This window comes from Solanum lycopersicum, chromosome 9, assembly GCF_036512215.1.
Source record: "Solanum lycopersicum chromosome 9, SLM_r2.1".
Lineage (NCBI taxonomy): Eukaryota > Viridiplantae > Streptophyta > Magnoliopsida > Solanales > Solanaceae > Solanum > Solanum lycopersicum.
The window spans coordinates 68,633,906-68,659,287 of NC_090808.1; the positions used below are offsets into that span (position 1 = coordinate 68,633,906).

The following is a 25,382-nucleotide window of genomic DNA, read 5'->3' on the forward strand; positions in this document are numbered from 1 at the left end:
TTCTATAATTGGACTAAAACCATGTTCTCTTCTTTTATTTTTTTGTTAAAAGTTTTTACTCAGACGTTCGATATTTGTTTTACAAAAAAGAATTACACACTATATAAAAATAAATCTTTTTATATAAATACATTATTTTTACTCTCTTACTATAAATTTTGATCACTTTACTATTGATATTAGGGTATCGATTTATTTACACTCGTTTAGTGTATGAACCATTAAAGAGAAAAAGTGTTATACAAGATTTTTTTTTATCAAAAACTCAAACTCGGAAACTCTGTTGAAGTCGATAACTACTCGGAACAAAAGAATTACATTAGGGAGGTTTTTTTTTTTTAAAATGAAATGATAATTGATATGTGGAATTTGGGAGGTAGCTTAATTATGAATGAAATAAAATTAAATAACATGCACTACCAATAGTATGAGTCAGAGTGACTACTAATCATTTGGATTTACAAATATTTAATTAATTAATTATTTTTTGATTCTTGTTTTGCCTTATTTGGAATGAAATTTGAGAATTTTTTTTTTTTGGTAAAAGTGTCTCAATGTTATTCTCAAAAGACACATAAGAGAAATGTCTTAATTTGAGAGTTTTATAATTATTTAGTATTAAATCATTTAAAGACAACCATGATTTCCTCCTACTAATTAAGAACAAAAACTAATTAAACCTCATTATCTTTTTTCTTAAAAATTCATTAATTTTTTGGTCCATTATTACAATGATGATGATAATATTAATTAATCACTAATATAGTTTAACTTAAAGTTTTGCTGGAAAAGTACCTATATAAAATTTGGAGATGATGATTAGGCCAACTAATTAATCTTCTAACTAACATACATAACTATATGAGTTAAATAACAATTATAAAATGACAGTTCAATGTATTAAACATTCTGTATTCACGTAGGATATGACAAAGACCGTCAACACTTATCAAAGACGTGATTAATTATTAATAGTTGCTATCACGCGTAACTCAAACTATAAGTAATTTTACCGTTGCTCCAAGCTTCCGTACTCAAATAACAATTATAACTAGAGGATTATCATATGATTAATCTTTTGTTTAATTAGTTACTAATTATAACTAATTACTATATTCTAATAACTAATACTTGTTAAAAAGAGAAAGTGAAGATACCATTTTCATACTTCAAAAAAAAAAAAGTGAAAAAAAGAGAGAAATTGATCATGTGCTTGTTAATGAAAATCACATGATCATTTGCTAATAAAACCAAGAAATGAATGCAAAAAAAAACAATAAAGTAAATTAAAGCAAAGTTTTTTTGAGGTTTAATTTTTAAAATTTTATTTTTGCAGTCACTATCATAAAAAGAATATACATCCCTCCTGTTATAAACCTTATAAGACAGGTAACAATACAACTCATGAGTTGGCACATTTGGATTGGTTTATAAAAAAGAATATATATGAAAATGGGATGCACGAATTAATGTTTCTAAGACTTGTAACAAAGATCTAGAATTTGAAAAGAAAATTATGGAAGTTCGAAATTTATTGATCTGATTAATTGAGTATCACATTGTGTAGGGGTTGATAAAACATAAACGCTTCTCACAATTAATTTCTTCATTTTAAGGCTCGAACGTTGTGATTTTGATTAATTAATTTGAGTTGACGTTACTTACAGTATCAGTCAAAATATATCGATCCGATTAATTTAATCTGAATATGTATCATGTAAGGTTCATTAAAGAAGAAACGACTACTACTAAGAGTTTCTCTTTTTTTTTCGAGGCTCGAAGGTTTACCGATAACTAATCTAACTGTCGGAACCTACTGATTTAGCTAATCTGAACTTACGTATTATATAGGGCTCACTTCTTATCGAAATTTTTTTCTTCATTTTTCAGACTTGAAACTGAGATTTCTGATTATAAGTGGAGAGATAACACACCCTTATTGATGGTCCTATTTTTTTCTATTGACCCTTTATTAAAAGTGCCTCTTTAGTAAACATATAATATAATCTTCTTGCTTGAGACTTTAATATATATACCACAATGTCTACATTTTTGTAAAATCATCATTATCTCTCTCTCTCTCTTTTTTTTCCCCTCAATACCAATCTATTGGATTTCTCATGGAGAATCAGTCTCTAAAATCAGAATCCATCATGCAAAAAGAATTGCCAACTTGTTATAAACAAGTAGCCATAGAATCATTATCTAGATTTTTCAAGGATCCACACATTTTTAGTGATTTAAATCATGAAATTACTTTTATAAATTCTTCTCCAACAAAATTTTCTGAATTTCTTCCACTTAATTTCCATCAAAATGAATCGTCATTATCATTATCATCATCATCATCATCATTATCGACTTCTTCAAGTTATCAACATCATCAAGATCAAGGGAATAATAACAACATTTTTCCTTTAAATAATTTTCTTGATCATCAAACATGTGCTTCTTCAACAAATTCACTATCAAGTAATTACCCAACTTTAGGGTTATTTTTGCAAGAGCCTTCCATTTTAGAGATTTCAAAAAGGGCAGCTGAATCTCTAAGCAACAAGAATCACAAGTATGATACTAATTCTATTCCTTTTATTTATTTGCCATTTTATTCACTAATTTTCTCTTTTATCAAATTGAGTTTACCAATAGTACATATTTAGACTTTCTAGGATACAGTATCGAAATCAGTAATTCTATCAACAACATGTTAGAATGTAACATCTTTCACTTATGATCAATATGATTCAAAAATGTATATAGTTGTGTTTTTTTTTTTTAGCGAAGGGGATTCAGTTGCACCCCTTGTAATCAATAGGTAGTTACACCACTATCTAGGATGCACGAGTCCCAATACATTGATAAAAGAAGAAAATAGATAAGTATTGTAAATATTACGATATATCTTCAACCTCTTAAATTTTTTTTCATGTTTTGCCAGGTCATCATCCGCGGCGTTATTCCCTATGTCTTCATCAATAGGTCATGAGAGCCAAATTCATTATAAAGAGGTTGCAACTACAAATCCAACAAATTGGTTGAAAATGAATCAAACCATAACAAATTGTACCACAACAAAAGGTTTTAGTGACTATTGGCTCAGCACTACAAAAACTCAACCAATGAAATTCAAAGGATCATCAAGAAAATCATCACTTGTTCATTATGAAAAGTCATCGTCGTCGTCATCATCATCATCTTCTTCTTCTTCTATGATCGCTTCCCAAGGGAAGCTTTTTCGAGGAGTAAGACAAAGGCATTGGGGAAAATGGGTGGCGGAAATAAGGCTACCAAGAAATAGGACTAGGGTTTGGCTAGGGACATTTGATACTGCTGAAGAAGCCGCTTTTGCTTATGATACCGCGGCTTATATGCTAAGAGGTGATTATGCAAACTTGAATTTCCCACATTTGAAGAATCAATTAAAGGCTAATTCTATCAATGGGAACATAACATCACTCCTTGAGGCGAAAATTCGAGCAATTTCAACACAATCAAAAAAGAAGGCTAATAATAGTAGTGATCGCGATGAAATTATTATATCTCCAAAAGGGCTATCGGATGATGATGCAACAATCAAGAACACGATCGTTCAGAATCAAGAGAAGGAAATTAATTGTGAGAAACTAATGGAGATTACTAAGGTGAAGAATATTAATAATCAAGAAAATGTTGATGGTGTTCAATTGAGTAGAATGCCATCTTTGGATATGGATATGATTTGGGATGCACTTCTTGTTTCTGATTTATCATGACACTCAATTAATGTATTGTATTTTGTTTTTTTATTTACCAAAATTATTTCAAGATCAAGAGCATACATGCATATAGTTGTTTAATTTTATAAAAAAAAATATTCACTTTTTTTGGAAGATCATGTAGTGACATTGGTTGGATTTATGCTATATCAATTTGTTGTTTTAAGTGAGTGTTCATTATTATTATTTTTTTTATCATGTAATGTTTTTTGTTTTAATGGCCATAAGTTTGTTTTGTGTGTGATTTATTAGTTCGGTGATTTTGATTGTTTTTTGTTAGTTGGAAAGGAAATGCTCTAAGTTTTATTAGAAAGATACAATTTGTTAGATGATAAGAGTGTGTATATATATTTATTATTAAATACGTTTATATATAGTTTGTTATTGCTTATATAATAGAAAATAAGATAAAAATAAAAGTAAAACTACGAACACGTTATATTTCTATATGAATTTCGATTCAGATCTTCTAAAATAAACTTCCTCTAACTTAAATAACGATAAAAATATAGTGATTGAAGAGTTACTGGTTTAATATATTCAATATATATATATATATATATATATATTATTCTATAAAAAAAACACAAAAATTTGTAGCCCCTATAGTAGGATTGTCATGAATCATGATGTTCCAACTTATTATAACTAGTTCATCATCATCACATTTTGCTAAATAAGTTGACTTTGGGATTTAATTAAGTTTTACTTTATTTAAATATAAATATAAAATATCAAAATCAAATACTTCTTGTTTTGTCAACCCCTCTCAAAGGTTTGACTTTTTTTTTATATTTTATAATATCAAAAAGAATTCCCATGCTTATTTGCTATAATTTGTCATATATTAAGTGACTTTATTTTAAAAAAACAATTCTTGTTAACAAAAAAAAAAAAGAAAATTCACTCTTATCTTAATTTCCTTGACTTTCTAATTCTGGACTATAGAATAAAATAACACATATAAGGTCAAATCATGATTTCGAATTAAATGTATTATTTGAGGAATGGAAGTACTATATATAGAAAATGAAATAAATTTACAAGTATTTACTCATTTACATAATATTTGGTTGACGTTTGAAAGAGAGTTAATAGTCATTTTCATATATGAACTATCATAAGTATGCGAGTTTACTATCTGAACAATGACATCAACTATTTATCAAAAATGTTTCAACTATCAGAGTGTGAGTTTCCGATCTGAAATATAATCACACTATCATTTATATAGAAAAATGGAATAATCGATAGTTAAAGTATGTTTTTATAAATGAACAATTACACATATATAATTAGCAATTAATTAACCAATTCACTATTAAGTTTCAAAGAACTGCAATTTTAAATTAATCAAGTGCAATTATATATTTTTTTTAAAAAAAAGTAGTATGCAAATAATCAATATATAATTTTAGCAGTTGACAACTTCAACTTTGTTCATTTAAATTAATTCTGGTTGACCTAATTAATGTCCTTAATTAGCAAGTTAGCTTTGACAATGTATACAAACTTGTTGATTAAGCTAAATAAGAAAAGCTAATAATTAACGTTGTTCGATGTATAAAGCATCTTAAGCTCGAAATTCAACAAGTGTCGAACTTTGGCGTCGCGTAACATGAGTGCGCGATAAAAAATAAAACCCTAAAATAAAATGAGTTGTGAGTATTACTTACACAACGTAAAAGGAAATATTCTGATACAAACATTAGTAATTGAATTTACGAAACTCATGAGTCATGACCTACAACTTCAAGAATACTCTTTAATCATCCAAATAAATATTTGATATTGTGATAAAACTTTAGGAAAGAAATTTTAATTAAATGTTGAAAATGTTGCATATATAAGCAAATGACAACAACATTAATATAGTTTCTATAAACTGAAATAGGATTGGTTGGTCGGTTATTTTTTAACATTAAAAATAATTAAAATTCCTTATTAAGATGATATCACAATGAAAAAGCCATTTTGAAAAAGAATGTATAAATTTAGTTAAAGATGAAATTTATATAATATTTGCTAATTTTTTTATTAAAAAAATTGCTTTTCTTATCAAAAGTAGCTGTCCTTCTCCATTATTAGCAAGTCTAATAATGTTTAGGTCATTATCTAATGAAATGAATATTTTTATAAGAGGTTTCAGTTTTGAGTCATAAAAAAAATATTTTAAACATAGAGCGTTTAATTCACCTCCTTAATATGTAGGTTTATATGTGTAAATTTTTAAATAAAATAAATGAATAACCTAATGTTCAATGACATGATTAAAAATTATAGATGTTCAATATAACAATTTGTGCATAAAAAAACCCACACCTAACCATGTCTCAATTGTGTGTTACTTAAACTCTTCAAAAGGTGTTGTTGCAAATGTGTTAGACATCAAAAATACACCTTTTTCAAAGAATCTAACTCGCACCTTACAACTTTATCGAGAGTTCAGAGTAACACAAAACAAATGAAACTTTGAATACAAAATCATCTAAGTATGAACCATATCCATGTTCCATCCTTAGTAGGGATCACTTCTCCCCAGATAGAACCCAACGCAGCGCGTATCCAAATTATACGAGCTCCCATGCATGTACCAAACAGCGAATGAAAAACCAAAAAAAAAAAGAGAAAGTACAAGATATGATGTGCTTAATGCTCATATTTTTTTAACCTTGCATAACAAAAGGGCAGTTAATCTGTAAAGTATGCCCATGAAATACATCAAAATGGTTCATACTTTTTAAATTATATCCAAAACTACTGCTAAAAACAACATAATTATCACTAAGTCAAAACAAACACTATATAATTAAGATAAGTTGTAATATCTAAGAAGCTAAGTAACTTAAGCTTTACCATGTTTTATATTTTCCCCTCAGTTGGTAACAGTTTTTTCTTCTAGGAAGAAAAAAACTTTTTCCTTGCTATGTTGTAATTCTTCTTGTTTATCACCTTCAACTTCTTCTTCCTGCATTTCTTTGTCCTCGCAATCGACCATGTCTACTCTCTTAAGCAACTCAAATCCCTCAACGATCACGTTGTTAGTCTGCATTTCTAATACTGGAGGATCTGTGCCTTTGTTGTTGTTGTTGTTGTTGTTCTCCGAGTTGCTCTGTGCACATTTATCAGAACTTGTTCCGTGCTCTGGACTCCAAGAGACGTTTCCATTTTCACTATGAAGTTCAGTTGGCTGATCCATCATATCGACATTGTGTTCAAGAGGAGATTGTATTAGCAGTGGACTACTAACAATTTGTCCAGTTGTTTGTCTCTCGCGATAGTCTTGCATCTCCATTCTGTATCGTTCTTTGTCTTGCAATGCTCTCTCCTGATAGACCTGAACTCAACAGAATATAATCATTCGAAGTAGTTAGCATGAAACAAACAAGAACAATCTCATACGTCTTGGGATATTTAAACCGGAGAAAGGCTCATAAACAACCACCTAGAATACGAAATATCTTAATTGTCGTTATACTTTGGAGCCATTTATACCTTCAGTGTCTGTCAACAAATCATTTCGTAGTTGACCTCGATTGTAAAGGAGTTCCAATCTTAGTCCATGCTAGAACCCCATTAAAGTCAAGGTATATACGAGGACATTTGATAACAAAGGCATGAATGGCCTCAAAGTATAACGGAGCAAAACTAAGATACTTTGCATAGTAGAGGAGTAAATTTTTGGACCTTTTTCCGATATGAAATATATCGTTTGGTTCCCTACCATCTTCTCTGGAACGTTCAGATTGTTCCACAGTTCACCAATCATCCTACTAATCTCTCTATCCTTTCCAGGATAAAGAGGTTTCAGACGGGCATGTTGTTCTGCAAAGAAAAAGTTATAACCACTTCTGTTAGGCTTGGGATGGGCAGGGTCGCGCTTTTTGATTTCACTTTTCTTCCTACGCTTTCTTCTAGCTATCCCAGGTGTTGATGCTTCTTTTTGAGTGTTGTAAGCAGGTACATTCTGCAACTCTTGCTGCTCTTGGTTAATTGGAATCTGATATAGAACACCTTTAAGATCCTCAGATCCAATCTTCACTGTAATAAGATATCCACTCTCAAACTTCCCGTCAATGAAACCAGACACAGGTGAACCTGTCGATGGTATGGTAGTTTCTGCAAGCACAAAAGAATGGGGTGATGGACATTATTTGTTAGCTATAGTAGGAAATTATCAGTCTAAACAGTTAAGCAGTAAAGATTTATCATGTTCTACTACTTCACATGTAACAGAAGCATCGATATCGATAGTACTCATTTTATCATGTGAATCAGTAGATACAAAGTTTTAGAGTCTCCCAGGGTTCACAACTCAATGGATAACCAATATCGTGGACCTAGCCCCTATTTTCTTTGTTCTCCTCGTAAGGATCACCTCACTTATCTCGAAAAGGACATAAAAAATATCACCATACATGGATTTGAAGACTCCGAAAAGATATGAATGAATGACTATGACATAAAAGATTTGGAATGACTCTTACCTTCAGGAAATGTTGTTTCTATCCTCTGTGGCTGGGGCATGGTGGCTTCTAGTCCTGGTGGTGGAAGGATATATCCGGCCAAAGCTTGAGTTGGAGCTGCAGTTCGAGAGGCTTCCTGCAACACGCCTGAAATAAATCTATGTTTTAGTGAGAAAGCCTCGGCACAATTAATTAAGTAATGAAAGATTCCACACATACCAGGAGGAGGAGTCCAGTACTTTGCCTTGAAATAGTAGAGTCTTTCGTAGTGAAATAGCAATGAGATATAGTATTTCCGAAGAACAAATGAAGCATTTGTGGCTGAAGAAGGAAAGTTAAACAGCAATGTTACTTCCTTCCATCTTTTCTCCCCTAGAATCTGCAATTACGTTCGAAAAATCATAATTATACAGACTCAACATTGATTTCAACCCAATCATTCCTTTCTATGCATATTAAGAGCTATACTTGTTTACGACAAACAACAACCTGTAAGGCCACAAAATTCTTCAAACCCATCCTACAACAAGCTTGAAAGAACAACTCGTAAAACAACTGAAATGAAAATGAAACCAAGCCCCAAGTGTTCTGGTTCCTTACGCCAAAACGCATACACCTTCCACCTATTTGTATGATGTTCTAGTCTTGCACGTTTCTTGACTTTACTCCAGCTGAGCATCACCCATGAGCGTAACAAAACAAGGAGAAGCATTTAAGACGCGAAAGCTAAACTTGAATGGAGTATATCCTAACCATGTGGGGATGCATAACAAAAATAGTGCCTTCTGTGGCTCTTTACTATGGCAAAGCCAACTCAAATGAAATTCATCAATCCAGAGGTCAATACACCAACTTATGCTTTTTTAGTAAGAGAAAAAATTAAGAGAAAATACCATAACATGGAGATATATGATGAGAGTTACTCTAACCTTCCCCAGCTATTCTACATTTTAAATAATTAATCATGGATATAAAACGGAAAGAGCACAAAAAGTTTGAATACAATGAGCCTAAGTTCTATTACCTTTGAGAGACCACCACGAGTAGTTACCTCGACAAAGAGGCGATGCAGATCCAGCTGTTTGCCCCCTATAACAGGGACCCTGAAAAAAGCACAACCCACAGAAACATTAATAAATAGTTGCGTGAACTATATAAATTTGAGACGATGTGTGGGAACTCAGAAGCCTATGGCATAGTATCAAGATTGGTGGACCAAAATTGGAATTAGGATAGCAGTCTTTAGCAAAGATTAATCAAATCAGGAAAATGTTGGTGGTTGCTAATAATCAATGAAATCCTCAATAAAACTGCCTAAAAATCTTCTCAAATAATTGTTGCTTTCGGAAAAATGATCTTGTGCCTAACTCAACGCACAAAAGGTAGCTCATGAGCTGAGAATTGACCATCTTAGGAGAAAACCATATACTAAGAAAGACAGCATTTCTTGATCAAGTTTAACACAAGGGAGGGAGGTACGCCTTGTGACAGGATATAGAGATGGTATTCGGGCATGATCTAGTAGTTAACGAAGTAGGTGAAAACCATGGGAAACTAAATTCAAATCCCAAAACAGGCAAAATACCTAGGTGAGCAAAGCTATCAAGTTGGTGAAGTACTCGAGGTGCATGCAAGCTGATAGAAAGAAACTCATAAAAGGACATAAGGAAGCAAAAAAAGGAAAGAAAAAACTCACATGAACTTAGTTCTCATGAAAGCATGGAGCTTCTGCAAAGTTTCCATGAACAGTTGAGGAGAGGCAACAATATTCTCATATTTAACCAAGGGAAGTGGATATGGCTGATAATTTGGGGGTGCTACTCTGAGTGGCACTGGACTATTTTCAGCAGAAGATGATGCCATTCTCAATTTCTCATAACATGTTTCAAGAATCACTTATCACTCCAGTCCTTGTTTTCTCAAGAACCTCTAAGCTGCAGACTACAGAAATACAAATCAACACAGCTATAAATAGCACCAAAATCACAAAACAAAACAAAGCTCAATTTTCAAGGTGAACTAACTTAAACATGTAAAATGCTAGTGATAGAAAACAGACAAAAGAGCATCATCAGAAATTTCCAGAAAATAAGACTAATGAGTCCAAAAACAGAAACCAATGGTAATTATACACAGTCCAAAAAATGAAAAAAAAAAGATAAAAAATAATTATAACAAACAGACAAAATCAGAAACCAGAAAGCAAAAAGAAAGTGATAGATAAACAGATAGATATACAAAGAAAGAAAACACATACAGAAGCAGAGAAAAAGAGAACTTAATATCTGTGTATCACCATGAAAATGCCACTGGAAGAGCTGAACAACAACAACAACCCCTTTTATGTGAAGTAACTCCCAAGTACCATAACAAAATACCCAAACCCCAAGAAAAGCATATATAGTACACCATAGCTGTCACAGCCATGAGTTTTCTCAGAGTACCAAATATAGGAATCAAGAAAACCTATCAAAACTCAAAAAAAAAAAACCCAAAAAGCTGAGATTTTTATTACTACCAAATGAAAAAAAATCAGACACCCTTTTTAGCCCTTTTAGACTCAGGTCATAAAGATCCCAGAAACAATACATCAAGAATCCCTCTCTAGGTCTATTATCTACATAAGCTATATAATCTTTTGCTGACATTCTAAAGATTTCTGCTAATATCTGCATGTTTAACAAAGTCCAAAGCTCTCTATTCCTCTTTTCTCCTGACACACTTCCCAGAAGTAAAGATTTATGGCCTAAGCTAAAAACAGCATGGTGGGACATTACCCCCAACCCCATCCCACCCCACCCCCACCTCACACCACCCCAACCACCCCAACCCCACAAATAAAAAATGCTTCTGGTGAACAAACAACACATAAAAATCCCATCTTTAAAGATTTCAACATCAAAACACAGTTCTCCACCATGCATGGAACACAGATTTATGTAATAAATACATCATACTAAGTAATAAAAATCAAGTCTTTACATTATATTATAAACAAAAGAAAACTTACCAGCAACAGTTTGATTATGTACTAAGCAAAATGGGGCACCAAATAAAGTTTCTATTTTTTTAATACTAAAACTTAAAAAAAAAAAATTAAAAAAAATCCAAATGGGGTAAAAAAGCTTATGAAAAAGATGGTTTTTTTAATATATTAATCATGGAACTTATGAATTTTTTTTTTTTTTGTTGATGGAGAAATATGAATCTTGAATAGCCATGAAAATATATTTATATATGTGTGTGACTGATGAAATTTTGTTTTATGTATAATGACTATTTTACCCTCATTTTTTATATATAGGACAGTATAAGAAAAGGGTATAATAGGAATGAAAATTGTTAAACATCATAGAAATTGCAGTTATGGTTTTTGTATAATGCCCCGTTTGGAGCGGCACGTTATTTTATTATCTCTCTACGTGCATAGCCACATATTAATATTAAATTAAAATTTTTTTGAGGTACATATTAGATCACGGAATTAACTTTATAATATTGACTTATTAAAAAAATAATTTGTTTTTTTTAAAAAAAAAAATTAGATTTTGGTTGGTGGAATTTTTTGGTATTTATATTGGTGGAAAATAATTTCATAATGAAATAGTCGAGATATGAATGGTAATTAAAAAATGTTAATAATGTTATCGATTAAAATAAGTGGTTATTTTTTTAATAGTAACACAAACGAACTGATCGTCATTAAAAATATTTGATTGATATGTGGAAGTTGAAGATTATGACATAAGGTTAGTAGGTAGTTGAGTGTTGTTTAGTTTTATCGTGTGATTGTTGTATTAGACATGTTTCTCCTTTCATACCAATAGCATTAGTACTCATTTTATAATTTATTGTCGTTCGATTTCTATTATCGATTTGTTGTTATTTATGTTTTGATTATCATACTATTTAGTTGTTGCTAGTAGAGGTGGAGCTAAGTGAAAACTGTGGGATTCATTTTAAAGTTTCTCCTTCTATTTGTATTTGAAAACAATATATATATATATATATATATATATATATATATATATATATATTAACTTGTGAACCGTATGATGAAACTGATTAATGGGTATATGGTGATGAAGAGGTTGCAAAAAAACTAGGTTCGTAGTATATTATTCTACTAATTTTGGCTCCACATTTGATTGCTGCGATTCATGTATTTTACTTCCTTTTTTATGGTGTTTTGATATGCGATGGTTTTTCGAAAATAAATTTTCCACCTGGAATTAGATTGAATATTATTATTATTACTATTTTAGTATTTTATAAATTTCTAATAGGTGATCTTAGAAATAATTATATCACACGTAATGTTATTCAAGTGGTCAAAGGAAATGGTTTCTTAAATTTATTTATTTATTTATTATAAAAAAAACAAACACATGTTTATTATTTTTCTTGGAAGAAGATAATAACAAAGGAAATATTTTATTAATTAATTTATATGCGTTTATTTAAACAATTAATTTGAACAAGTTTTATAAAAAAAGTGCTCTCTTTTTCTGAACCCCTCACTTATTATTCTTCACAAAGTTTCAAGAAAAAAGAGAACCAAATATTAATGACATGTCAGTTCCTTGATAACCAATCACTAATTAAAAGTTTTTTGAAATAAATAATTAAATACTATAACGAAATAATATACACAGTGTAATCTCATAAATCAAATTTGAAGAGATGATATATACGCAATTATATCTAATGATTTTTACCGCAGGGCTAAAAATTGTGTGAAATATGGGTTACTCTAACCCAATAAAAAGCATTATGGGTTGGATTTCAACTCATTTTCAATCCGCCCATTTGTTACGTCTAGTTTGCTAATTGGACTAAACAATTGTAAATTCATAATCTAAATGTAAATACATATGCAACTTTTAAAATCAATTCACCTCGGGGCTCGTGAAAAGTTCGTCCATACAATAACAATATACTCACAAGTGATATATACACCGTCTTACTGCTACCGTATTAGGAAGAGAGACCCTCGGTTCAAGTAAAGCATAACTAGGCATATACTTTTGACAATGACATTATGTTTATAAATTGAATTTTGGCTCATCAAAAATAAGGAAAAAAACTCATATCCCCAGACGACGACGACTACAACAACAACAACAAATTATTCGTGTTTTCGTTCCATTTCATGGCCATTGAAAATGAATATGGGTTGATGGTTGATGAGTCTCATGACATGATTGCTTTCAACGCGTCTTTGATATACCTGTATTTGAACGAAAAACCCAACTCCTTAGCCTTCGTTGGAACCACCTTTTGTCCGTCCAACACCTAAAATACACATTACTCTAGCAATATCAACAACAACGTACCCAATGGAGTCTGGAGAGAGTAGAGTGTATGCAGACGTTGAGAAGTAGAGAGACTGTTTCCGATCAATACAGACAAATAAGTACCAATAAGTTGAAGTTACAGATATCATACCACTGATGCACCCTCTCCAAGTACAGCTTTCAGTGCAATTTCTGGTACAGGTAGCCACGAAGGTCTTCCTAACGTCGATCCTAGTTGTTCACACATTTCTCCCAGACGTACAGGATTCGGTGCTGTTCCATTTATCACCCCTGCCATTGCACGACTATGTTATCAGTTGACTGACTATATGAACTCATTAGAAAACTACTCCGAACGAAATCCATGGTATAGATGCCTGGTAATGACTTTACCTTTATAGGATGGGTTGGATAAAGCTTCGTATATCAAATCCACGAGGTCATCGAGATGAATCCAAGAAAACCTGTGTAGTGAAGCCAGTAGAATCTACCAAGTGAGAATTAGAAATCAACAACAACAACATACGTAGTGAAATCCCACAAGTGGTATCTGGGGAGAGTAGAGTTTACATAGACCTTACCCTACCTCGTAGAGACAACAACGAAATAATGTGAAATCAACAGCATTACAGACAACACAGAGAACGGTCAACTACCAACTAACCTTCTACCCTAATGCACGACCTCCAGACCCTTCTATCTAAGGTCATGCCCTCGGTAATCTTAGGACTAAGATTCAAACAGACGAATACAGATAACGTATCTCTGATCCATAACGGGGAACACTTATAACATGGACAAAAATTGAAGGGCAGTACCATTGCTTTCCAGAGCCCAAAGGTCCACCAGCAAACATCATGAAGAGAGGAATCATCTTAGCTGCAGAAAGAAAAATCGAAAGATTTTAACAATGTTAAGTATCAAAATGTTAAAGATATGACATGTTCTGTCACAGATCGGTTCACATATAACCGAGGGTGGGAAAACAAAAAAGACGTTTTGACGCTACACATAGCTAGGCAAAACAGGCTATTATTTTGTTATCGACAGGAAAAGAAAGAAAGAAAGTGTACTACCTAAAGCACCACCGTCTTTTCCGAGGACAACGCCAATACGAATTAGAGCAAGCCTAACATCCTTATTGACTTTGAGAGCAGATGCCTCCCATTCTCTACAAACCTGAAAGAAATCATGACGTGAGAAATCAAACATGAAGATTAAAAACACATAACATGTTCTATATGTATGCAACTGTTATATTTACCTCAGCCAAGTAATCATTTCCCGATGGACTTTTCTCATCAAACACTTCCGTCTCGCTGGTTCCTAAGGTAATAATATAAGTGGACTTATCACTCAACTTTACTGAAGCTTTTACCAGTAACAGAAAGATTATCGCGATACGAGGATATGCAGCTTAACACTTTTAACAATACGGTATGGAAGCAAAACATGAATTTGGTCACCCGTACCATAATAACCAACTGCTGTTGCACTTATTAAAACTTTGGGACGGGCATCATCCTTTGAATTATTGATTAATTCTACAACCTGCAGGATCAATCGACGTTTCTCAGATTCTTGCTCGTATCATTTGTTGTTATAGATAAATTCTTACAATGAATTCGCGTTGCTATTAGGGAGACCTTGGAGGTTACTCTAATCCTGCTTTGCTTGATATCCTTCTTGATCTGAAGCATTACATTGAAAAGTTGATACATGAATGAACGACTGATCATTCGTCACACAGAAGATATATAAAGTAAGTAAGACAAACAAATCGAAACGAGAAAAGGAAGTCGTCCTAATACCTCATAGGACCATCTAGTACTAATGGATGTTCCAGCCAAATTCACAACAGCTGTTGAACCTTCTATGCAGTTTTTCCACTCTGGCTCCTCGGCAATTACTATTCCGGGGAACTCTTTAACTTCACATTTCAATGAGAATACGAAGAGGTGAAATTTTAAAGTACAATATCAGCATTTTCCACAGAAGAAAGAAGAATTAATGCTAATGTATAATGGGCGAATAAAAAACAATCTTTACCTTCTTACCCGGAAATATTGATTGTGCTGTGGATCTTGACCTTGTCAACACTCGAATTTGATGCTTATCTGCATTATTTAGAACGACAAGTTTAAGTTTAACTAACAACCTGCTTTTTCTACAATAGCAGTTATGCAACCGTGTGTTGAATGCAGACTTATAATCAAGAATCACATAACGAAGGATGGGCAGACCGATAATGAAGGAAGCATGTGCGTGCACATCCTCAGCCTACAGCTCAAGTAATACACACACAAACAGACACATTTACTACATGTTTATCGATACTATCTACATTCCGATTGATTAGCACTTTATACTTTGAATGATATATGCATTTGGAAACTAGTTACTTTTACATTCCGATTTAGTAATTGACTTTGACTTATTCCTTGAACCGAGGGTCTATCAGAGAGACAGTTTCTCTACCTTACAAGGTAGGGTATACACTCTACCTTCCTCATATCTCACTCGTGGGATCACAATAGGTATGTTGTTGTTTACGACTTTGACTTATTGTAGGCTCAACTTGGTCGATAAACAAATAGTTTGATTTGGATTGATACATTTAGTCTCGAGTTGGTATCAAATATTGCCACGTAAATTGAGTTGGACGGAATATATATATTTATACGAAGATCAAAACCGTTGTAACGAAGAAGTAGTTGGTATACCTGCATGCAATCTTTGCACCAATCTTTTCCCAACAAAACCAGTAGCTCCAGTAACTGATACAATCATCTTACTTTCCTGAACCAGTAAAAGAAAGAAGTAAATGCCCTCTCCGTTAACGGTTAACCTAAGCATTGTTACATCACTAGATCATTAGTTTGACATCAGAAAGCATCAATGCACCAAAAATTAAAACACGAAAAAAATTTACTACTAATTACTCTAGTCCCTCCGTAGCCCAATTTAAGTGTCTTACATTCCTTTTAGGTCTGTCCCCAAAGAAAAAAATATCTTTCTATATTTACTAAGTTTTCCAATTTCAGCATTATACATTGCAAGTTTATAACCACAAGACTCAAAGGCCGATGCAAATCTTTATGTTTTTTAATAACCGAGAAATCCGTCTATGACCCACCCTTTGGACCAATCACAACCTTCTAAACTCGGTGGTTAATGGCCCGCCTCTCTACCCTTTCTCCACTTAAATACCAGGCTTCGCTTTGCGTGGGGTGGGGTGGGGCTTGAACCTGCAACCTAAGCCACAAATCCTCCGCCTTTTGCCACTTGAGCTAGACCTTGGGGGCATCTTTATTTTATTTTTTTAATGACCGTGGTGTTCGGGCCAGTTTTCACACACCTCGACTAATTTCATCGGATACCTACCACCTTCAACAAGCAACAAGTAACAGGTAACTCTGTCCACCGAGGCTAGTATATATGGTAAAAGCACCTAGTGTTTTTGTCTCCAAAGAGTTTTAAACCTGAGACCTCGAAGTTCTCAATCACTTTGTATCCAGTCAAACTAAGACACATAAATTGGAACGGACAGAGTAATATCTTAAAACTTATTTCCACAAAGTATAACCAATTTTAGTTTTCACATATGACAAAAAAGAGAGGATAAATTGAGTAAATTTGGATTGTACCTTTGGAGATGAAGCAGAGTCCATGTTTGCATTCACACACCAAAATGTAACTCTTTTAGACTCACCTCCCTATTTTCAATAGAATCAAAAAACATAGATGAATTATAAAAACAATAAAAATTGAGAAATTAAATACTTATGGATATAAGAATACTTACAATTAATTGAGTGTGAGCTTGAGGGAATTGAATAGTAGAAGAAATGGAATTTGTCCATGAAAATGTACTTGCTATTCCCATGGTACTCATCAATGAACTTGTAATTGTGTTGATTAAAAAAAATAAAATAAAAAAAGAGTTGTTTTTGTATGTTTTTTTAATGTTCATCGTGTATAAATTTGAGTCACATAGATGTGATTGGTCTCATTTGATTGTAAATGACTGTTTTGTCCTCATTGTTTAACATATAGTATAAAGAAACAAAAAGGGTAAATGAGTAATTTTTGAAGAAATATTTTCGAAAATATGTTTGACTATGAAAAATTGCGAGTATTTGAATGAGTTAGCTACCATGTGGATGGAATTTTACGGGCAAATTAAGTTATCACGTGCTTTTGTGTCAAGATTGTATTCAAACACTTGATTTAGTCGGATTTTAAGTGTATTTTAGTAAATTGTTGATTATAATTTAAATAAAAACGCGAACACTTGATGGTGCAGATATGAAACAAAAAATATAATACATTAAATGTATTTTGATGATTGTGCCTTTTTTTCATTTTTAGTATTTGTATTCTCATCCAGCAATTTTAAATGAGTATGTTCTTGTTTTGTGACGAACGGAGAAAATACATGTCATGCATTTATTGACTTAATATAAATATCGAGTGAAGGCTGTTACTCATAACTATTCTATCTCGACTACAATTCCCTGCTTGAACATGATCAAACGTCTCGTTATCACGCTGTGTTTTTCGAATTTCCTGTTGATTTAGGGGATGAAAATTGAAAGCAGAGCTCATTGAAACAGTTTTCAGAGCACAGATGCATCAATAGTCAAGTGATTGATGACTATACCTTTCAGCAAACAAGATCTCAGTTTCTACAACTTGACAACACAAAAAATAACTACCAAAATTGGGATTACAACGAGAAAAAAGGCGGTCTAATGTGGTCTCTTTGGCATTTGGACTCTCCAAAAGTGTTGTCGTACCCATGTTGGATTCTCCCAAATGCTTTTGGAGTGCACAACACATACCTGTCGACATTTTTGAAGAGTCCAGAATATTCAGTTTACATGTTGTGTTGGCAACAAGGGGGATTGTTCTCCACAATGTGTGTGCTCTTTATACTCGAGGCTCTCATCACCAGCATCTGCCATGGAATTTAAGGGCTGTGGTTCTACGCGAGGAAATAATAGCTTGAGCCGGAAAGCATCTACACCATTCAAATAATAACGAAAAAGTCTCTTTGCTCTAATAAATCCAAGACGACCATACAAAGCGAGTGCTCCTTTATTTGTTACTTCAGCTTCCAAAGTCACCTACAGAACATAGGAACAAATTAAGTGGAAACAAGCCATGGCAAGATAATATATCATGACGCTATGGTGCTTTGTCAGTTCGATTCTATATTTAAACATGACAAACTTAGCTATCCCCAAAATAAAAAATAGGCTACATAAACCAAGTAAGCACACAACACATTTCAGCTCTTGATTTGTAGAAAACAGCAGGCAAGATCGATAATCATGAAGTATCTAATCTTATCGAGGTGGTTTTCATCATTAAATCATTTATGTTTTCTTTCTTTTTTAATTATAATGATGGTATTTGGGCCAACCTGCGCGTATCTTGACTATCTCACCGGGTACTTGCTGCCTCCCACTAACATAGGAATCAAATAACTCCGCCACCATGACTTAAGACTAGGGAAAAAAATCATCGTCTTTTTGTCTCTGCGGGATTTGATCTCAAGCCTTATTAAGTCATTTCTTATTAAAGGCTAAATAAAGAACCTTATGGTTATAAATTTATGATGACTGTTAAACACAAAGGAATGTTTTTGATCCATCTCTTTTTGTTCCGTGTTATCATATTTCAAACTTCTAACAAACCTAAGCAAACAAAATTCCTTATTCAACAAATCTGTGACGTTTTCGTTTTGGATATATTGTTCTTCATGGTTCCTGTAAGAAAACAGAATTTTATAGCTGGAAGAAGGTGGAGGGTGGTTTGGAAGAAAACAACATGTGAAAAAGCATAGAAAATCTTAAAAAGGGCAGTCTTAGTTCGAACAGCAAAAATGCACTAAACACATAGTTCTGCTTGATCTGCAAGATGGACAAAATTATCAGGCCAATGTGCATACTCTGATGACGTGCAGTAAGTCACAAAGAATGGCCTACTTGAGCTTGTACAACCAAAATGGACAGTTAACATTTTTGATACCGTGGCCATTATATTTATGTTTCTCACATCGGCAGTCTTAAAGTCGCTAATATGAATGTTTCAGAATTTTGTGCCATACCTCTTCACAACCAGATTCCATCATCACCTTGATTGATCTCGTGACAAGTTCTGTAGCTGGAAGATGAAATATCAAAAGTTAATATGCATCTGTAAAGTCATATAGTAGAAAACACTTAATCAGTGAAAATACCCAGAAAACCAGCTGAACCAGGATTACCACCCGGAGCTTCGTTTTGTTTATTTTACTCTAATATCTCTTTCATATATTGTACTTAGTGCTAGGCATGCATGCATATACTTTTTTTTCCCCTTTCTTTCAGATTCAGTAGCCATACCACCAACTACAGGTGTAAATCCGACAGGTGGGTCTGGGAAGGGTTGTGTACGGTGACCTTCAGCAGCCACACCACATCAAGCAAAGGCAAACTAACAACCAAAACTCATTTTTAATCTTCATAACCTCACAACCACATCTAGTTCCACAGTAAGAAAAACTTTTTCAATATGGGGTCAGGTTGCTTATGGCTGTTGAATTAGACTTCAATGTGTAAAAGAGAATTCAAAGAGTGTACAGTGTACCTCAAGCAGAGGAGACAGCAACGAAATAGGGAGGTTTCTTGTGCTTTGGGGAGTAACGGGTGAGGAGATTTTGATGGAAAGAGGAAACAAAAAATAGGGAAAAGAGATACAATTGTCATTGTGATAACTATGAGTGGGAAGTTCTTTTTAGCAAGAAATACCTTTTTCAAAGAAAACTAAATGAAGGATCAGAAAAATAAGAGCCTGTTGGTGGTGGGAGGTGGCACTATCTCGTGGAGTTAGTTGAGGTGCTTACACCACAATTATAAAAAAAAACTGTACTTTTAGTTTCGTACCATGGGAGAAATCTCAGACTCATTCAGCAACACAAGATGCTTCAACCGAAATATAAATCAGATTAATGTTAATTCAATCAAACACAAAACCAACCTGCTTCATTACAGAGACCCGGAATTGAGAAATTCCTCAGGGAAAAACAATATGCTTATCCAGGTACATGAAGAGAGTGTCACTCTATAGACATCAGTGGACCAATATATATTAAAGGCCATTATCAATTTATCAAGCAAAGAGCGATAAGACACTGACCGATTCCTTTGCCTCTGTAAGGCTTAAGCACCACAAGCATCGCAATGTAACCTCTGAATGTACCACGATGCTCTCCCATCTTGCAGACCACCGTCCCTACACATTTCCCCTTATGGAAGGCCTGCAAATATCTCAGTAATGAAGAAAGATTTATGCTCCTGATGAAATATAACATAACTAATATGACAAAGAAGTCGGAGTAGTACCATAAAAGACAGTTGTGGCCAAAGATAGACAAAGTAGCGGTAAGTGAAGATAGAGTAGGGCTCGCTGAGCTCTTCGTCAACAAGGTTCATGATAAGAGGTAGATGATGTTCACCCCCATAGCTAACATATTTTATTTCTGGTGCCTTGATGTCTACTTCTGGTTCATTTTCACTCCTTGTCTCCATGAGTCAGCGATGCACCTGGTGGCGATCCAAAATAAGGACCTCGTGTGGTGTGCCTGTGAGATCAGAGAAAGATAGGCAGGACGGGCAGGGGGATTCAGAGGGACTGACATGATGAATATCAACTTTTCTTTTTAAAGATTGTTGATTAGCCTAAACACAAACTAAACTTTCACACAGCATTAAAACCATTGGAAGTTAGAAGATCCGTATTTATGTTGTATATGTTAACTATCAAGGCTGATGAATCTTAAGAGATTTGTAGGATAAACAAAAAACGGCCTATCTATATTGACATAAACAAATGAAACTATAAAATCTCAAGTCTACGAGGTATTATGCTGCATGATGACATATTCTCAGTAAGTTGACAAAAATCAGCCTTTTCTCTTTCCATTTTGAGAAGTCAGAAAAACAAACATCAATTTTCTTGTCATCCAATTATAAAATCTGAGTCCACCTTAAGCAATCATAATAAGGAGCTTTTTTTATTATCTAAAAATTGCTCAACAACGAGAATTTGAAGTACCCCAAACCTTAATTTTTTTTTAGAAACCCGATGCACTATAAATTAGTAGCATTTCTTAGTTGAATACCCCTTCATGGTCCTCCTCTATCTCTTTAACTCTCTCTTTTGAACATGGGAACAAACAAGCACACGATCATAGCATACAATATATGCACACACATTTCATGTGTCTTCTTAAGTCACTTAATGAACATATTCACTGATATCCAACATAATGACGGTCTTATGAACAAAAAAGGACTTTTTGTTTTATGCAATAGGATAAGCTTGCGCACACTTTGACAAATTCATAATCTGCCACCGAGATTGAAATAAATGGGCTCACACTAATTGCCTTAGCTGTAATACAAGCTTGGGATATTTAGGTTGTTTCTCCTATGTATCAATCACTCAACCTCCCCTTTGGAGACAGACGAAACTTAGGCACTTACCCTTCTTTAAATATACTTCTGAGTAATCTAATCTATTCTATTTCTCAAATCTCAATGTTAACTCCATCCCAATCATGCTACCTAAACAGATTTTTAAAAAAATACACAAGATAACAAAATTGGTTAGCTTAATCACAAAAGCTAGCTCACAACTCGACTGATTCCACAGGATACCTACAAAGTTACATTTTTTTTTCCCAACCACTACCACAAAGGGTGAAAAGCAAACATACCAAAATTCAAGTACCAATAAAACACACAATACAATATGGCTTCATTCATCTCTAAATTCAATACATCAAAATAAACACTCTAATCTTGCTACCAAACAACACCCAAGTTCAAAAATCCAATAAAGATTCATTCTTTACCAAAAAAAAAAAAACCCAAATAACAAAATTAAAAATCCAATCTTTATACAATCTACAACTCAATTCAAAGAAACAAGAAAAAAACCATTCAAGAACCCCCAAAAGGAGGGTGGGGGTGGGGTTCAGCAGGAGAGAAAAGGTGCATACCTTAATTCAATGGCGAAAAGTATAGCTCATTGAAAGAGAGAAGCAAGGAGACCACAACACAAAAGAAGGAAAAATTGACAAAAATGGTGTCTTTTGTTTGAGACATGTTCAAAATAGTTCCTTTAACTATGCATTTTAGTAAGTTTGATCTTTTGAGTTTATCGAAAGTTAATATTTTTAGTCCATCGTAAAATAGTTTTTGTTATTTTTAATTTATTTTTAGAATTTGGTATAATCTTTGTTATTTATTCTATATTATTTTAATATCCAGCATAGCTTATCATATTACGTGTTTTAAAATTTGACAAGAATTCATTGGTATTTAAAGTTGCATTTTTTAACATTATTTTCCTTAAATCTAACATGTAGACTTTGATAAATATTTTATAAAGATTGAAGTATTAACTTTTAGCAACATAAAAAAGAATAATCAAAAATGTTGATTTCAATCTTTTAAGGGACAATTTTGAACCTGTTTTCAAATTTAAGGGGTCATTTTCTCACAAAATAAGAACTTTGCAAATTCTTGGATTTTTTAATAAGTAAATTTTAGGTTTAGTAAATGTAAAGTCATATTTATATATTATAGGTACATTTTGTATAATTGCGCTCCATAACAAATTTATGTTTGTTATGATTATTAATATGTATATTTCAATATATACATATATACATAAATAATGTGTATTTGGGTTTATTTGTATATTTTAGTATACCAATGGGTTCTGAATTTGCATATTTTGATATATGAATGGGTCCTGAATTTATATATTTTGATATACAAATGGGTCTTGTATTTGTATATTTCAGTATATAAATGGATCCTACATTTGTATATTTCGATATACGAATGGGTTCTGCATTTCTATATTTCGGTCTATTTGTACATTTCGGTATACAAATGGGATGACAAAAACATGAATATGTTTACTGTGAATTACAAATAAAAAAATTATGACTATAAAATTTAATTTAAATTAATAATTTGCTATTTTATACAATTTTTCCTTTTTAAATTTCTTACTTTAATTTGTGATTGCATTTTGAAAATTGTTTAAGCCTTAAATGTGGGCTTGGTTTTGTAGTGACCCTTTCGAGGCCCAATTTACCTTTTGTTCATTTTGAAAGAAATTTAACTTTTTAAGTTAGCGCTTGTCGATTATAGATTATAAATTAGATTTGAAAAAATTATCTATAGATTTTGAATTAGATTTTAAAATTTATCTCTAAATATAGTGTGACTATAAATTTTGAATTAGAGATTGAAAAATTATCTTTAAATATATATTTGACCATAGATTTTAAATTAAAATTTTAAAGATTATCTTTAGATATATGTTTGACCATAAGTTTTGACTCGTATTTTTAAAATTTATCTTTAATAATATATTCGACCATAGTCAAATTTTTAAAATTGTCTTTAAATATATATTTGACTACATAGTAGGAACAATTTTTTTCAAATTAGGTCTTCCAAAAATTTAAATACTAGTTTATGAATAAATTTCATTTGATCGGATAGAAATGCTAAAACTAAAAATAAGAAATTGATATATTTATATGAAAAGGTGTGCATACATTTAATCGTTCAATTATTGATAAATTTTAATTTTGATTATTTAACTAAATACATTTAATCTCTATTAGTTAAAATATGCATTTTTATCTCTTTGGTTTTGGTTAATTCACAAATTTATCAAAATTATTAATCATTTCACCCCTTAATCATTCGTCTGTTATATTAAGTTTATTTTGTTATTTCATGTTTGATGATGATATAATTTTTAAAAGTAATTTGAATACAAAATAATTGTTAGAAAGGAAAAAAAACACATTTCAATTAATTACAAATTAAATGTACTTTATCAAATATCACAAGATAAGTGGAGTTGGAACATTTGATATATTAAAAGGTATATTAAGTATTATAATAAAATTAATTCAGGAAAATTTTCATATTAAAAACTCGTAATTTGATTATTCTGGAATTTTGACTAGTTGATCCGCTTTGGAAGATTAATTCAAATAGTGAGAAAAAAACAAAAGAAAAATAAATAAATAAATTAAGATTATCAATCGCCATTATATAATTGTCATATTAATTTCCCTTATTTGCTTGACTAATGTTGAAGTAATTGACGGCGTAATTTAACATATTATAACTAAGTCATATAATTTTATTTTACTTGGTATAATAATTTATCTATTGTTATCTTTTAAATAACATGATATTTGTAATATTTTTTATATTGTTAGTGTATGGAAGTGAACACATTCCTAATTATGTACGTTTGGATGGTGGCGGTGAAACAATACGTAAGTAGTATTCCTTTATTTTTAATCAGAATTTTCGAATTCAAACCCTGGATATATGGTCGATCTTATTAGGAAATGCTGTAACCCTAATGTGGGATGTGAAATGTGGAGGTGCTCTAACCCTAATATGAAATTTCTCAATACAATTCTGAATTTAGTCAGACTCTCATGTAAATATTAGATATCGATGAATTGCAAGGGGCACTTTAGTACTTTTCCAAAACTTGCCTAGACTAGGCAAACAAATATACAATCAAAGAGATTGGTAACACAATTTTACACCAAAAAACAAGGCAAAAACATGAATTGTGGGCTCCTCCATATCAATAATTTTAAGATATTAATGGACAATTTTTTTGGGGTTGTTAAGCACTAGGTAAGAGATAAGATAATGACAATATTGATTAAATTGTCAACTTTTCTTAATTTGAAATGACTTCTTAAAATTAAGTACTAATGAAGAAACTTCAATAATTGAATTAATGAAAAAAACTAG

At 32.2% G+C, this 25,382-nt stretch overlaps 4 protein-coding genes across 7 annotated transcripts; 1 reads left to right on the forward strand and 3 right to left on the reverse strand.

Moving 5' to 3' along the window:
* Positions 1 to 1,205: 1,205 nt before the first annotated feature.
* On the forward strand, positions 1,206 to 3,999 carry LOC101246474 (ethylene-responsive transcription factor ERF062). Its single transcript, XM_004247911.5, has 2 exons — positions 1,206 to 2,566; positions 2,939 to 3,999. The coding sequence occupies exons 1-2, from the start codon at positions 2,121 to 2,123 to the stop codon at positions 3,750 to 3,752; spliced, it is 1,260 nt and encodes a 419-aa protein (XP_004247959.1). The 5' UTR covers positions 1,206 to 2,120; the 3' UTR covers positions 3,753 to 3,999.
* A 2,397-nt stretch (positions 4,000 to 6,396) lies between these two features.
* Positions 6,397 to 11,425, reverse strand: LOC101265586 (high mobility group B protein 15). Of its 4 annotated transcripts, none has more exons than XM_069288896.1 (7): positions 11,232 to 11,425; positions 9,918 to 10,155; positions 9,246 to 9,324; positions 8,441 to 8,600; positions 8,243 to 8,368; positions 7,480 to 7,874; positions 6,397 to 7,092 (listed from the first exon to the last, which is right to left on the reverse strand). In XM_069288896.1, the coding sequence occupies exons 2-7, from the start codon at positions 10,082 to 10,084 to the stop codon at positions 6,631 to 6,633; spliced, it is 1,389 nt and encodes a 462-aa protein (XP_069144997.1). In that variant the 5' UTR covers positions 10,085 to 10,155; positions 11,232 to 11,425; the 3' UTR covers positions 6,397 to 6,630. The 4 variants fall into 4 exon arrangements, with proteins under 4 accessions (XP_069144997.1, XP_010326834.1, XP_010326835.1 ...); XM_010328532.4 differs by having other exon boundaries at positions 9,918 to 10,162; XM_010328533.4 differs by lacking the exon at positions 11,232 to 11,425 and adding an exon at positions 10,479 to 10,950 and having other exon boundaries at positions 9,918 to 10,162.
* A 1,677-nt stretch (positions 11,426 to 13,102) lies between these two features.
* On the reverse strand, positions 13,103 to 17,466 carry LOC101265865 (epimerase family protein SDR39U1 homolog, chloroplastic). The gene is made up of 13 exons (XM_004247813.5): positions 17,324 to 17,466; positions 17,166 to 17,234; positions 16,242 to 16,317; positions 15,576 to 15,635; positions 15,330 to 15,448; positions 15,165 to 15,209; positions 14,991 to 15,069; positions 14,783 to 14,844; positions 14,595 to 14,697; positions 14,337 to 14,397; positions 13,912 to 13,982; positions 13,670 to 13,809; positions 13,103 to 13,516 (listed from the first exon to the last, which is right to left on the reverse strand). Exons 1-13 carry the CDS (start codon positions 17,411 to 17,413, stop codon positions 13,415 to 13,417), a joined length of 1,077 nt encoding a protein of 358 aa, XP_004247861.1. The 5' UTR covers positions 17,414 to 17,466; the 3' UTR covers positions 13,103 to 13,414.
* A 683-nt stretch (positions 17,467 to 18,149) lies between these two features.
* LOC101266164 (N-alpha-acetyltransferase MAK3) lies at positions 18,150 to 22,709 on the reverse strand. Its single transcript, XM_010328534.4, is given in 6 exon segments — positions 18,150 to 18,427; positions 18,429 to 18,647; positions 19,634 to 19,689; positions 20,704 to 20,824; positions 20,910 to 21,148; positions 22,571 to 22,709. Coding segments are annotated over 5 exon segments (612 nt in total). The 5' UTR covers positions 21,096 to 21,148; positions 22,571 to 22,709; the 3' UTR covers positions 18,150 to 18,397.
* Positions 22,710 to 25,382: the final 2,673 nt, after the last annotated feature.

Coding starts and splice junctions, on each gene's coding strand:
- LOC101246474 (XM_004247911.5), top strand. CDS start 2,121: ATGGAGAATCAGTCTCTAAAATCAGAATCCATCATGCAAAAAGAATTG. Junction 2,567..2,938: donor CTAAGCAACAAGAATCACAA/GTATGATACTAA, acceptor ATGTTTTGCCAG/GTCATCATCCGCGGCGTTAT.
- LOC101265865 (XM_004247813.5), bottom strand. CDS start 17,413: ATGAGTACCATGGGAATAGCAAGTACATTTTCATGGACAAATTCCATT. Junction 14,698..14,782: donor GAAATGATTACTTGGCTGAG/GTAAATATAACA, acceptor GATTTCTTTCAG/GTTTGTAGAGAATGGGAGGC. Junction 14,398..14,594: donor AAAAGACGGTGGTGCTTTAG/GTAGTACACTTT, acceptor TTCTTTCTGCAG/CTAAGATGATTCCTCTCTTC.
- LOC101265586 (XM_069288896.1), bottom strand. CDS start 10,084: ATGGCATCATCTTCTGCTGAAAATAGTCCAGTGCCACTCAGAGTAGCA. Junction 9,325..9,917: donor TTCATGAGAACTAAGTTCAT/GTGAGTTTTTTC, acceptor TGCTTTTTTCAG/GGTCCCTGTTATAGGGGGCA. Junction 8,601..9,245: donor CTCGTGGTGGTCTCTCAAAG/GTAATAGAACTT, acceptor ACGTAATTGCAG/ATTCTAGGGGAGAAAAGATG.